A 15,123-nucleotide genomic window follows, 5' to 3' on the forward strand; every position below is an offset into this window, starting at 1 on the left:
CAGGTTATATTGCAACTTTGCACCTATGTACATTCTTTTCTGGAGGGCCCAAAGATTTCACCAGATTCTCACTGAGATTCATGACTCAAGGTAGTTTAAGGGCAACTGATTTATTCTCAGACCAAATACATGTTTGCTGAAAGGGAAACAGCCAGTGTGGGGCTCAGTAAAAATGTAAGCCTTTCTAGAGCAATTGCATCCGAGGGAGGCTGGTTGCTTGTTTTCGATTCATTCACATACCAAAGAGTGAAAAGGAATTATTTAATTCTTTGTATGTGGCCTCATAACTATTTCCATATCCAAAAGACTGGTTCAGAGGGTTAAAAAAAATTGAAGGCTAGAGGTTCTGTCCATGTGTTTACTTGATTTCACATAATGAGAAAATCTGGAGCTCATAACAACAACTAAACAGGAGAACCACATAGTGTTGGGGGGGCCAAGAACATTAGATCATTTTTCTTAAAGATTTTATTCTTTTTAAAAATCAGTGACACAAGTAGGAATCTGAAGATTTGAGGGTCAATATTTATTTATCTCCCTTCAAATCCAGATTCTGATCTAGTAGTAGCCTGTATTAAAGAGTCCGTAATACTATCCGGCTTAGAATTGCATGTCTAATTTGGGTTGTACTTGGCGTAATCACTTTGTGCAGAAGAAACCAGACTAAATAAGATGTCATCACAGCATGTGCTTCTGGACAGAAAAGCAGAGGGCGGGTCGCCAGTCATTTTGGCCAGTCTAGTTTGGTACAAGGAGGAACTAAGGTCATAGGGATTTAAAAAGTCATAATTTTAACACCTGTCAAAATCCAACATAATATAATGAACTCTTTCAGTGGAACTCTTGGATATTAAAAAATCCTGGTTATATCTCAAGGTGATAGAAAAGGTCCAAGCCTCTTAAGAAAGCTCTATATGCCTGTTTATATACTATATATAAACATGTCTGTGTAAATGCATATATATGTATATAAGCAGCATATACTATAGAAGTCTTTATTGGTTTATTTGCTTTCCATTTTAGTCTATTGTATCATTTTTATAGCTCTGTATATAAGAAAAATATTCATGGTATGCCTGCAACTGATGACTTTGGGTTGATACCAGATTTGCAGTCAATTCTAAGGTTATTTATGATTTGAAACTTCCTTAAAAAGTACTTTGGAACATTTCCATAAAAAAGATACCAGCCCTTGGAAAATCTCCAATTAAATTTATGCTGAGCTCAGATTAAATGGCAAAACTCTAGGTATGAAAATATCCACATGTGATCAGGTCTTCATATACAAAATGGTCATGTGATGAGTAGTGTGAAGAATTTCCAGGTACATCTTGGAGATGTTCAGAAGACATGGCAGAGTCATGCAAATGATGACAGCCACACAGCAGCATGGCACATGACACTAATGGCGAGAATACAACAGTATACCATATGGCAATTTTAGGTGAGTTCTGCCCACTATTTTTGTTTTCCTTTGAGTTCACTATCACATATTCAGTGAGTGGCTTCCTTGACGATGGGTGAGGTACAAAATAAATTAAAAAATATAAAGTTATTTAATTACATTCATCCTGAGCTTGCTTGACTATACTCGAATGCCCACTGCATATAATAAACCACTTGACACTTGTGTTTAGCCTCAATTCTTCTTTCATTTTGATTGCAATACAAAAAGGCATTTCTTTTCCCTTTATTTTCTTCAAAAAAGATAAACAGTTGTGGCACCAGAAGTGAATATATAAGAGACAGGCGAACTATGACTGTTACCTTGTGTTTTCTTTATAATGATCAATTACAGAAGTGTTGGCATGAGAAGGAGTTGGGACGTTAGGTAGAACTGCTTGCTGCCGGCTTATACTGAATAAAAAGGATGCTCTTCATCAGTCACCAGTGATGGAGCCAATGTGAAAAGAAAACAGAATTGAAGTTTAGAATATCTCATTTGTATGCTGGCTACTTTATTTTATCTTAGTTTGCAACTTAGCCCTGTATCCTAAAACTCTTGATCATGGTCAGAATTGGAAAGATGCCTCCTGGCATGGAGAATGCTTGAAGCCCCTTCATTCCCAGAGCTCATGGCTTTCAGAAGTGACTACTGACACACATTCATCTCAACCCTGCTCCTCCCTCTGTCCCCTCCCTGCCCATCAAGTGGGAGCATGACTTAAAGCCCCTGTGTTTGGCGCTGGGCCAGACCAAAGGCTTTCTCGATTGGTGGCCCCGAAGTCACCTTTGAGTTAACACCTCCCGAGGCATTGCTTGTTTTGCTCAGCTAAGAATAAAGCAGGGATGTGTCAAGGAAGGGGAACAGGTAGAGTTTGGGGAGGATTTTAGCGCTGGATTCTTGAGCCTCCTGCAATGCGTATTAGGAAGGTTTAGTTGTGCTTGCTTTCAAAGCTGTGGAAGGCGGACGTTCTGGACAGTCTCCTCATGGACAGGCTGTCCCCTCGTCCCTCCGGCTTGGAGGACTTACTCCTCTGGAAGGGGTTGCGCAGGCTTGCTGTGTTCCGCTGCCTGTCGAGTTTGTCACTGATGGAGAAGCTCTTCCTGGTGTGTGCATATGGCGCGCTTGGCTCCTCTGCCGAGTAGCTGTTGGCGCGCTCTATCTTGGGAACTGTGATGTTATTGGACACGGTTCTGTCTGAGTTATCACCCTCCTGGGAAGGTATCGCGATGGTGGCTCTCCGGCCTCTGGCCTCGTTCTCCTCACTGTCAGAGCTGGGGTGGCTCAGTTCTGCTTCTCGCTCAGGATGGCAGCAAGATGAATCCTCTACTTTGCCTCCAAGACCTCCGGGGAAGGTGGCCCTGTCAGCAATCGCTTGAGGGGCATTGACACATCTTGTGTCAATACAGTCTGTAATACTTGTGTATTCTGCTGTTTTCATGGGTACCCCGAAGTTGGCATAATAGCTCCTCGAAGGAGAAAACATAAAGCTATGAGATTTCACCATGGGGGCCTCTTCTAGAAGAAAGGGTGTGGTGGCTATATAGCGGCTACTTTTGGAACGCTCGATGCTCTGGTACATTGGAGGGTCAGTGTCCCAGGGGTTTTGGCATTCTGGGAGGTGGGTATAGTCTGAAGAAAAAGATCTAGTGTCCATGGAGGTGATGTCCTCAAAATCAATGCTCCGGCTCGGAGGTCTGTCTGTGGGTGCAAGGGTTGCATAGGCACTGGTTGAAGGAGCCGTGGAAGGTGCCGTAGCCGAAAAGCTTGGCTCGCCTAGCCCGAGGATGTTCATGGAATTGTCCAGAGGGTCTATATCACAGTGTAGTTCATCCATGGCAGAGACATAGATGTCTATACACGAGGACGGTCTTCTGGAGTCTGGAACAATGGCCAAGGTGTTTGCAGGGGCTGCAGGAGCTTTGGGTTCTTTTGCTACAGAGTGGGAACTAGTAGCCCGGTGGAGGCTCAGGGACCTTTCTTTAAAAAGACTTTCCAACTTTTCTATACCACCTTTGTCTTTCATATTGACTGAATAGAAAGAATGGCTTCGCATACGGGGCATTAGGGTTGGAGAAGTTGGGGACATGGTCTCCTCACCTGCAGGGTCTATACTCTCTTGGAGCTTGAAGGTATTTCCTTCCTGGCTGTTGAAGCTGCTTTGGCGCACGATGTAGGCGGCATCCGTACAGTCCGACGAGGTCCGGGAGCGGATTTTGTTGGACTCAGCCCGCTCCAGACCTGTCAGGCGCTCCAGGGCCGTGGCCATGCGCCCAATGAGGTCCTCGAGCTGCGCCAGCCGGATGTCCACGGTCTGGAGTGAGGCCTTCATGCAGTGCTCTCTCTCGTTGACTTCCTCCAGCCGCATGGACATGTTCTCCACCCTGGGCAAGAAACAGAATGAGGGTCACTCAAGGCCGGGTTCCTCTCTAGAGAATCTAAATCTTTTTGAGCTGGAAGAGGCTTTAGAGATGATCTAAGCTAGTGGTATTTATCTAGCAAACCCCTTTTCCCTCAGTAAAATTTAACGCACAATCCCAATAAACACCAAAGCTGAGCAGTTCTTATTGGAGTGGAATGGGGCCAAAGCGCCTCATGACTTAGTTGTGACTTGGGGCAGGGTTTAATAACCTGAGCAAGGCTTACGGCGTTGGCTTAGTCAGCACCGAAATGAGAATGGTGCGTCTTGATGACTTTGTTCAGAACCGTGCAATACGGTTTGAGAATGCAGCTATTCTCATTGCAGAGCATGCCTAAGGCTTATAGCATGGACTGGGATTATTTTTATTTTGCATTACAAACGATTTTTAACATTTATTTATTTTTGAGAGAGAGAGAGAGAGAAAGAGAGCACGAGTGGGGGAAGGGCAGAGAGAGGGAGGGAGACCCAATCTGAAGCAGGCTCCAGGCTCTGAGCTGTTAGCACAGAGCTTGACATGGGGCTCGAACCCACAAACTGAGATCATGACCTGAGCCAAAGTTGGACGCTTAACTGACTGAACCACCCAGGCGTCCCTTATTTTGCATTTATATGACAATCTCTTCTTGTTGCTGTTCACAATAATCTTTTCAAAATTTAGGGCCTCCACAGGAATTGATACGGTCCTGTCACTGAGGCACCTGGTGTTGAGCTAACCCAATCCTTTCTTTAATAAAGGGAAAGCAAACATCAAGAAATTTAACCAAGATTATGTAATTTGTAGTAAACCTGGAGCATCTATCCGTAAGTCAATTACCCAACTCCTCTCTCTCTCTCTCTCTCTCTGTGTCTCTCTGGATAGCTGATCATAGATACCTTATATTACAGTTATTTCTAGATGTCTTGACCTTCCCCACTGGAAATTCCTAAGGGCATGATCTGTCTCATATTCCTTTTTCCATTCCTGGGCTTCCAGGTGTCAATAAAGGTTTCACTGAGTCAATCATGGTTATGAACTTGATTTCGTTTGTTTAATAGGCTGCCTGGACATTTTTTTACAAAGACAGAGGCCACGTATTTAAAATAAAATTGTGCCACATTTTTCTGGGATTGACGGGAAAAGGGCAAACCAGAGCCAAGCTTTGGTTTGAACTCCAACTTTCACTTGTAAATGCCCAAAGGCAAAACTTTTGGAGACTCGAAATGAGATCCACTCACAACTTTTCTGGAGAGGATAAAGATAAAGATACTTTTCCAAAACTCCCAACGTGCACAGTAAACCACGCGACCGCTGACCCTTAAAGAAACATGTCTGCATGTATAAGATGTGCTTTACAGACAATGGTGGCAATTGGAGCTGGGTCCCCCCAGCTGTTGTGATGGTGGCGAAGGGGGATGGGGATGGTAGCAGGGGTGGCATGTTAATAGTAGTGACACCTCAATCAGAGGAGAATACATTTCAGTGCCATGAGGTACAAGAGGCACGTGGCTTCCCTTTCTGAGGATCTGTAGGCTTGTAAAACCAACCAACCAACGAACCAGCCAAACAAACAAACAAACAAACAAAACCCTCTTCTGGCCAGAGTGGGGGTGTGTGTGATTCTCCTGCCTTGGGTCACATCTCTGCCTCTTTCAGCAACAGCTCGCCCCACTCCAACTCACCTCACCCATTCTGCTCTCTTATCTTTCAGGTTGCCTTCACCCAGCCCAAGGCTCTGGACTGCCCTCCTGAGCCCTGTTTTAGAGACATCCTCCTGATGCTCCATACCCAACCCAGCACTTCCCAGGGCCCAGGAACAGTCTGCCACCATGCCCAGGTGTCTGCCTTAAAAGACTCGAAAATCTAGCGATTGCGAAGCTGGCAAACTCAATGCTAATCTCTCAGTTAACACAGCTGATTCAGAAGGAAACTACCACTTTACCCTGTATCACTTCATTTTGTGATATAAACACAGCTTGAGAAACAAACTTACTTACAATAACAAGTTTGTGTGTCTTATAGACTTCCAATTCACTTGGTCACCATCTAGCCTATGCAGTTTGGTTTTGCAAGTACTGCGATTTCCTGTTTTGCAATGCAATAAGCTTTGAGCGAGTGGATAAAATACTTCCTCATTAAAGTCAGGAGCAGGAGACATGCACTTTTTGGTAGAACGGGACTTTCCATTTTGGATACTCTAGGTACTGGAGTGTTTTAGTGTTGGCAGAGTAACAAAAGACAGGACCGTTTCCTTCCTCCTCTTTGTTTCCCTGGAGCCTGGTGTATACAACAAGGCGGGTATGGAAAGAGATAAAGATGCTCTTTTAGCCTAACTGCTTGGGATCACTGGGCTGAGCCCTGTGAAGGGTCTCCCTGCCCTGTGGGGAGCTCCCTCCCTGTATCCCACCTCTCTTCAGCCCGAGGATCCAACACTGCAGAGAGAAGTATCAGTTAAGAGGCAGAGCTAAGGCACCATGAAGCAATGGAAGAGTCAGGAGCTGGCTGTGGACAGTAAACTGGACACAGAAACTAAGGAGCCCAAGGGGATGGGAAGAAGAGAGGTGGTAGGAGGAAGGGGGAAGAAGGCAAGCAGAGAGGTGCCTGGGGGAGCCTCGAGAGTCAAGAAAAAGAAGCATGACCCCAGGAATGGAATAGTTGGAGGTAGTGAGGAAGACAGCTAGAACAGGGCCAAGGAGCTATTCTTCACCAAAGTTCTCCTTTGTGGGCTCTCCTGTGGGCTCTGAGGTGTTTTGGAATGTAGTATTTGGTGGGGTGGGGTGGGGAGAATGGACGGTTTCATCCATTTTCTTCCAGATTTCTGGATGTGTTTAACCACGTAACTGTATGATCATTTAAGTCATGATTATAACTGTAGGGGTGGAGTGTAGGAGTTATAAAAGAATAAAAAATCTTAGAGTTAAACTCCTATATGTTTGTTCCATAAACAGAGTGCTTCCCTTAATGTTAAAAAACAAATTTGGTTTTTTTTGAAAAGCAATTGTAAATGGGTGTGCATCACAGATATAAATACGTTTGAGGACCAAGCCAAGAGTTTTGGGTCATGAGTGTAGTCACTAGTTGCTGACCCTGGTCAAACCACTCAGGAGAGAAAAAGGAGGTAACAATGGTAAGAATTTATGGATCAAGAGGAACGCTTAAGACAGACACAGGAAGTGATGAAGCAAGAGAAAAAAGTTGGGGAAGGAAGATGCTGTGTGGGGAGAACACTTTATTTTTCTTTCCTTCTTTTGCATCGCTGGGCCTCTCATGGCTTCTTCAGAGTAACTTGGGAGGCAAGCACATTAGCAACACGATGTGGTCCTGGAAAGATGTGAGGTCACTCCTGCCTCTGGATGCCCAAGAAAGTGACAGCCAGGATCCCACCAGAGGAAATTCCTAACTCGATAGGTTGGGGGAAATCCCAGCTAAGAGGACAACTAGCCTCTAACGGCCAGTATGATGAAGAAAAGAAAGGACATTCCAAAGAAGATCCTAATGGCGCAGAAAATTTCAGCCTCAATACGCAATTTCTTAAGAACTGTTATTTTCTACAAATTCATTTTCTTTCCTGATAACCTCAAAATGTGGCTAAAGGAAAAGTAGTGAAAGGAAAAAAGAGGCTTGGCAGGCCACGCCTGTTTTAAATCTCAAATATTCCCTGGAGAGCTAGCAGCAAGATGGCTATAGGATGGAGGGCAAAAGCAATCCCATTATCACACGAACCAATCACAGGGCCTCTTGTCAGGGAAAGGGCAGACTTGTACAGGGTTTCAAATGCAAGGGGATGACACAGAACAGATAAAGTGAACTCTTGCTTATCCACAGACTGGCATCTAATTTGTGACTTATTTAAGTCTTTTAGAGTCACCTCGCCTTCCCTTTGGTCCAATTATCCTTCTCATCATCCTGGGAAGAAAAAAGGGGAGAAATTGAAATCCAGCTCAATCACGGAGATACCAAAGATCAGCACTGGAAAAAGATAGGGCTGGGAGGTGAGTGAGGCTCATCTTTTTTGGCTTACCCTGTTTTTTGATTATTCATATATCCTAAGTTATTCTTGTCTTCCTTTGTTATGAAAATCAGAAGTGGAATACACTATTCATAGTCACATGACTATTCCTGTTTTTGGATCTAGGCGAAGTGACGAAAGGGCGCAAACCCTTTGGTTGGGGAAAGATAAGGTTAGATAAATGACACCAGTGACCATGTATATTCTAGTTTGCTTCAACTGTTACTGGAGAGAAATTCAAATGCAACTTCTTCTGACAAGTGGAACTTGAGGGAGGGGAGGAAGGCGTTGGGGAGGATGATCTGGAAGCTGGAAGTCAGGGGTCGGAGAACTCAATGCGTATGGCATTGTATGAGGACAGAAGCTGGGACTCAGTGGCAGCAGAGAGCATGCCCAGTCCAGGGCATTCAGCATGGATTTTCACAATCGCTGTAAGCCTTACCCAACAACCCTCTGCGTGCAGGTGTGTCCAAGTCACCAGTTTGCAAGCCCTGCTTTAAATGAGTGAGAGGAACCAGAAAAAAAAAAAAAGCTCCAGCTATGATCACCAGAAAACGTAGGTAACTCTTAAGAACCAAGGGGAAATTAACAAGAAAAGTCAGGAGACTGGAGATAGGAAAATGTTTTTCTGATATTAAAAGTTCCCAAGGTCTAGGAATTATGAAAGCTTGACATAAATTCTAGGCAGTACTTATGGAATAGCTCAGGAGTATGTAATTAAGCAGATGTTTTGAGTACTTTGAAAAGATAGGGCTCATTTACAGGAGACTTTATGGGCTCAATATTAATCTTGTCTTCATAATCTAGACCAATACAGTAACACAGATGCATAATGTTAGTGATGGGGTATGTTATGATTTTAGCAGGGAGGTTGACATGCTGAGCTGACTGGAGAAATTTGGGTACCTGGCTGGTTTTTAACCAAATGAAAGATGGGTCAATATTGTGAAACACGGTATTTTTGGAGTCTTGGTTCTTTCTGTCTTGGTTTACCTGATGTGTGCTGGCCGGCATCTGATGAGCTATACTGAAGGCATAGCAAGTACATTTATCAAGCCAACAATGAGATAAAATGAATAGAATTATATATATATTACGTGTACATACATGTATATACATGTGTATATATTATATATATAATACATATATATGGAAAAACAAGGTTTTTTTTTTTTCAGGAATCAGTTCCTATGAGGTGTTAATTTTCAGAATCGGTTCCCGTAAAGGTGTTAATGATCTCCTGAATATTGTATTGCTCTCTTTAGATACCATTTGGGTACGAAAATATGACTTCAGAATGATGCATGTAAATTGACAATTATGGAAGGATCTCTGTATTTCTAAAAAAATTCATGCAAGTAAAACTTATATAAGTAAGTTATAGTTTACAGGCAGTGGCAGGGTGAGTGGTATGGGGCTCAGAACATGAAGAAACCCTTTCCCCAAGTCTTTGATCCCAGCAGAACCAGCTCTGAGTTTTTCTGATTTCAAATCTCTGTATTGGGGCTGTCGAACATAACAGGAGAATTATATAATATCCTATATAGTTAACAGAATGTATGTAGTTAATTTATATAAATTAAACATATGTACCTATCTGAACGTGTGTATATTATCTTTTTATTTTTATCTATTATCTATAGATAATAGATAATTTATTATCTATTATCTATCTATTGAATGTAAATAGGACAGGAGATTTCACCTGCCACTCCACTCAGAAAGGATATGTCCCAGGAAATGTGTGAGACGGGTAATACGGATCTTCTATTTCCTTGGTTGATATCTGTTCTCTCATGTACTTTGTAGTGTTTCTGTTGTGCTGAGCACAATTCTAGTGTTAAAGATTTATTCTCCGGTACACTTGCAAATGCAAAACAGCCACTGCCACCACCACCACCACCAAAAACCAAACCCCAAACAAACACAGACAGAAGCAACAGAAGGAGAATGAGGCCTGGGCTTAGATTCACTTCTCTGGCACCTGGGCTTGGTCATGAGGTTGTCCTTGTCCTCCAGGCCCCCCTTATTCCAGAAGGCCAGCTAATGCCTAAGACACAGGGAGGGGGTACCTATGATCTGTCCTGGATTTCTGGGGATCGCTCACCTCGGTCATCGTCCTTGAGGGCTGGGCTTTGAAGCCACTCAGAGAGGAACAGGGTCTTGGGGAAGGAGTCTTCTGGAAATGCTTATAGCTGTGGGGTGAGGGGCTCAGGTGAAGGTGCTGTATAGTTCCTTCCTATTTTCACTGAAAGGAATTGGTGACATGGTTCCCAACATGTTCACACGTGCTGGTGTCTGTACCCCTCATTCTAGTTCCCCAGAGAGGCAAAAGCTTCCTTGCATCTTAACCCTCCTTCCTCCTACCTTTCTGTGCCCCCAGGTCTGTGGCTTTTTGAGTTCAAAAAGCATTTCAAAATCTCCTCTACATACGCTTTGGAAATATGTTTGAGTAATGGGGAACGTGTCCCCAAGGCACAATTTTCTGGAAACCACATGGCTATATGTCCATCAATAAAGTGTTTTCAAGGCCTTTGAATGGCAGAGATTTCTAGATTTGCAGGTCCTTCCTCTGTTTGCCAGCATATCACTTCACATCATATCATCACAAAATGCTCTATTTTGCAATGACAGATGAGCATAAAATATGCGCACAGCTTTAAGCTTTGCTAATATTGGCTGAGTACCAATGGATACAATCACTCAGTGGCATGTGTATATATACCTACTTAGGTAGACTGCATTCTTTAAAGACATGAAGAGCCAGAAACAGAAAAATGCCACTTATGTAATTTCCACAGAGCCTCTAGAGAGTGTATGAAGTGGGTAAGCAGACAGAATGTCATTTCTCTAAAACTTGAGGTCACTGACTCATATCTTAGAAATTTGAATCATATCAACTAAAATCATCAATATATTATGCCCTTTTCCACTATTTATAATAGTTGCATCTTCATATTTCAATGCTTACAATCTAAAGTTACACCATACTTCGTAACAGTCTGCACGTTCTTTAGAACAGTGGCTCCCAAATGCTGTATTTTGAAGTTTATTTACTGAGAAAGAGAGAGAGAGAGAGTGAGAGAGAGAGAATGAGCAGGGGAGGGGGAGAGAGAGGAGATAGAGAATCCCAAGCAGGCTCCATGCTGTCAGTGTGGAGCTCGATGTGGGGCTTCATCTCACAAACCATGAAATCATGACCTGAGCTGAAAATCAAGAGTCAGATGCTTCACCAACTGAGTCACCCAGGTGCCCATCCCAAATTCTGGGTTTTGAACATGCTAGCCCAGAATGAAGTTTTTATTAGTCCACAGCAAAATGAGAAAAAGAAGGAACTATAAATTCATTTGCATGAAGCTAGGTTTATTAAACTTCACGGACACTCCTCTTTGTATTTGGGGATTTTTTTTTCTTTATAGTCTTACTGGTCCACAAAACTGGCCAATGAGCTCTAAAAGTATATCACCCCTGGGTAGAAGAATCTGCTTTCACTCCTTTGCTTTTATCTTGTTCTATAAAAAGAATAAAACAAAAATAATTCTGAAAAAAAAGAAACCCTCATCTATTATTGTAACTAATTGGCAGATCTCTCATTGCCGTTGATTCGGAAGGTGCCGAATACCCATATGTGCCAGATGCCAGGGCTGTTCTCCTTCTCCCCCAAAGATGCCCACTGATCTACATGAAACATCAACCTGCTGGAAGCCCTCGAGTTGGGCTGGGTCTCACTTGGTTTGAATCTGGGCTGGAACGTTCCAATTCCTGGTCTGAGCCAACAAGCCCTGCCCTGTCCTAGCCTCAACAATCTCATCTTCAGGAGGGCGGGTGCTACAGCCTCCTGAGGAAGTCCAGGAAGGGTCTGGAAGTCTGGAAGTTTGCTCTGTAGTTGCTTCCGACAATGTTCCACCCTCTCATAAGCTTGATTATTTCTTGGACAATACAAATAAACACAAAGGGGTCTGTTTTGGGGGCTGGGCAAGCAAACACAGTGGATAAGTCACAGCATGACACAAAGCATCCCCAAGAGGCATGTGCCCATGGAACAGACCTTTCTGAAGTCACGCGTATCCTCTCATCATTGGATGAGTTGAATCGATCATCCTTTTCTCTGAAATACTCCTCTATGCACTGCTCTTCGAAATCATGTACTTTCTTGAGCTCATCATCAGTTATGAACAGTTCTGTGGAAAAAAGTGACAACAGGAAGGATCAGCAATGACATCTAATCTGCGGGCCTAATGACCACTCTTCGTTTCATCAAGGTTAAGAAAAGGAGCCTAGATTCTTCACTAAGTCTCAGGCTAAAGCCAAATCCAATAGGGCAACTCGTATCATTGTCCTGTTTCTGTGCGTTAGAGTCACGATGGAGCCCTAAAGTTCACCTGGGTATATCTGGTTTACTGCAGTGGCTGATTAGAATTATACCCATTGCGAGGTTCAGAAAGTAGCTAAATCAAAGAAAATGGAGCTATGCAGGGAATGGAGGTTACTTACAAGTTCAGTTACTGGTCTGAGGAGTGTGGCAGACAACGAATGTTCACTGGTCTTACTACAAGCCCATGGCAACCCCATTCCCTCTTTCCATCTGCCCACAACCAAGGCTGGAAAGCCAAACCCATACATTTCTCTGCTGCAGGGAGGGGTGGTGGATTGGGAAGAGGTTCTGCTTTCCTGAGAAACTTTTCAGGTGTAGCTCCTTCTTTCTACATTTTCTCACCTTCCCTCCTCTTCCTGCCTTGAACATGAATGTAATGCCTGGAAGTACAGCAGCTATTCTGTAACCATGAGATAAGACAGGGCAAGAAGGAGTTGCTGAACTTAAAAAACAAGACTTGGGGTCTTTGACTTCAGGGAGCTATTGCTGAGTGATGGGCTATTACCTCTTCACTTTGAGTTATGTCAGATAAATAAAGCTTTATTGATTTGTGTTGTTAGCCTGCTTCTCTGTTAATATCAGGTAGGCTGATTCATAACTGATACAGCTGTAGAAAGAGCCCAGTGGAAATTTGAACTTTTTCCCTCTAAGCTTTCTATGTGCCTAAATTTGTGTTTCTGGTGGAAATAGTGAATTCTGGAATTTTCACTTCCCTTCAACTCTGTAATTTTAATGTCTAGAAAGGAGTTGGGCATTGTTTTGTCAGAGAAGTTGTTAAAAGCTCCAGACTTAGAGAGAGTCAGTTGATGAGGTGGCTTTGGTTTAAACTTTAGAGCACTAACTAGTGTCACTGAGAGGTAATTCCTGGGTCACAATCCTAGAGGCTCTGGCTCAGTAGATTTAGTATAGGTAGTCTAATTGACACACTTTGAGAAACCACAGAAACTTGCTTGAATGGGGCTGGATTCCCAATAGTAATTAACTCTGGGTCGTACTAAGGGGGCATTTAGGAAATCTGCAGGAGCTATTATATTCAATGTATGGAGGCCAGAAGTGCTAAATTTTCTGCCATGTGTGGGACAATCCCATACACTGAAGAATTATTCTGCCCCAAAGCCAACAGAACCTCCTTCTAGAAACACTGGGTAGTAGGTGGATGGTGAGGGGTTTTCTGTTATTCCTTTGACTAATAGAAAGCAGAGCAAACGGCCATAACCTCTAAGGCCTGGGGAATGTTTGAGCCCTGAAAAAAAAAAAAAAAGATAGGTCCAGAAATGATAATGAAAAAAATCAGATTTAGTCAACTACAACCCAACTGAACCCATGTAATGATTCTTACATTATACATAATGTAGCATTGGGAGCATATCACTATGGTGCATATATTTTGTGGTGGGACCTCTGGCCAGTAAGAAGCTTAGAATCTATGGAGGTGCTAGAACAGCCCTGCCAGAGACTGGTTTTGTTCACTAAGAAAGATGGGAGGCTAAGATTGCTCCATTTCAGCCTCTAGTGTCCTCACACAGCACTGTTTCCCATAGAAACAGACCCTCCCACGCCTTCCCAAGTGTTCAGAGCTGCCCACAGTCTGCTGGACGCAGAAGGAACCAGGTGGGCACATGGTCCTACATGACCGTCTGCAGGATATAGTAGGAGTTCCTGCTTTGAGGCTGCCCAGGGCTGTCCCCCGAAGCTTACTCAAGCCATAGTCCCTCTCATCTGGGTCGCTCTCGTGTTTTCTCCATCGGCAACACAGATGCTGGAATATCATGGTCATGTGGCTAAAGATGATCAGAGGTGGGGGCAGAACTGGCCTCTCATGGAAGGTCATGATGAGCTGATACCTCTGAAACTTCCACACTTGGTTGGATATTGACTTCACCTCAAAAAATGTATTGCTGAAATAGAGATGGGAGAGAATCAAGAGAGAAACCCCACTCCTTTCTGAAGCCCCAGCGCCTGCCCCCCCCATCCCCCTGCTTCTCCCCCCACCCCACGTCCTCTAGGGAAGGACCCACTTACTTAAAGACGGCGATGAGCAGGTTGACCAGCAGGATGTTCGCCACCAACAGGTAGCAGGCCATGATGGCCGGTACAATCCAGGCTCCTGTCTTGCAGGGAGGCAGCTGGATTATTTTGCCATCCTCCCGTGTCTCATTCTGTCCACAGGGAGCTAAAGAAAGCAGCACAGGCAAGAAATGAGAAGCCGTGGCTATGTGATTTAAAAAAAAAAAAAAAAAAAAAAAAGACTGATTTGAATGAGAGAAGTTTTTTTGTTTTTGTTTTTTTTTTTTAGATGGAGGAAGAATACAGCCATCTCAAAACAAACAGAAAAAAAATAAAAGAACTCTAAAAAAGCCAAAAGAGAGAAATGAAAGCGTGGTGAATATCTCAAGGGATACCAGACGGGAGCTGCTTCTGCCATCTCTCAAGTTGTCACGGGACCTGAAAGAGGTGACGCACCCCTGCTCGCCCACTCTGGCCCTTGCCCCCGACGGACACTTAGTAAAGGGCACTTGCTGTCGTGAGGAAGCCTGGGGAGGGCTTTTCTGGGGACTGGCCGGGGGGTGCAGAGTCTCACTGCCCCATCAAGTTACTTCCAAAATGTGCTGTGCAGGCTGCCGCCTACAGCTGTTAACAGCAGCAGCAGAGGGGTTATTGATTGGGAATTAACACACGGGTGGCAGTTAATCGCTGCAGGCAACAACTCTGGGGCTCTGAGCTAAGGATCTGCAGTCTCAGTGTGGTAGGAATAAAACAGGGCAGAGACGTGGGAAGTATTTCCTGGGCTGGTCGCTCAGTGCTCCTGATGGATGGTATTTCACCCAGGGTGGGCGTGGGGGGGGGCTGACGACAGGTGATGGGCCGGGACTCTGGAGCTCTTAGCTCCCTGCTT

At 43.9% G+C, this 15,123-nt stretch overlaps 1 protein-coding gene across 12 annotated transcripts in view; it reads right to left on the minus strand.

The window, feature by feature from the left end:
- Positions 1–1,456: 1,456 nt before the first annotated feature.
- The window catches only part of TRPM3 (transient receptor potential cation channel subfamily M member 3), a 797,690-nt gene continuing 784,023 nt past the window's right edge, over positions 1,457–15,123 (minus strand). For 11 of the 12 annotated variants that reach the window (XM_047102090.1, XM_047102058.1, XM_047102073.1 and 8 more), the window contains 4 exons: positions 14,250–14,400; positions 13,926–14,125; positions 11,901–12,033; positions 2,078–3,828 (listed from right to left, as the gene is read on the minus strand). In XM_047102090.1, the coding sequence (XP_046958046.1) occupies positions 2,376–3,828; positions 11,901–12,033; positions 13,926–14,125; positions 14,250–14,400 (1,937 nt within the window). In that variant the 3' untranslated portion in view covers positions 2,078–2,375. Of the gene's footprint in view, positions 1,876–2,077; positions 3,829–11,900; positions 12,034–13,925; positions 14,126–14,249; positions 14,401–15,123 lie in introns of those variants that run through there. The other variant, XM_047102096.1, reaches the window with a different exon arrangement.

Source organism: Lynx rufus, unplaced genomic scaffold, assembly GCF_022079265.1.
Source record: "Lynx rufus isolate CCGP_SWC_20201006 ecotype Redwood Valley unplaced genomic scaffold, mLynRuf1.p SCAF_10, whole genome shotgun sequence".
NCBI classification, from domain to species: Eukaryota; Metazoa; Chordata; class Mammalia; order Carnivora; family Felidae; genus Lynx; species Lynx rufus.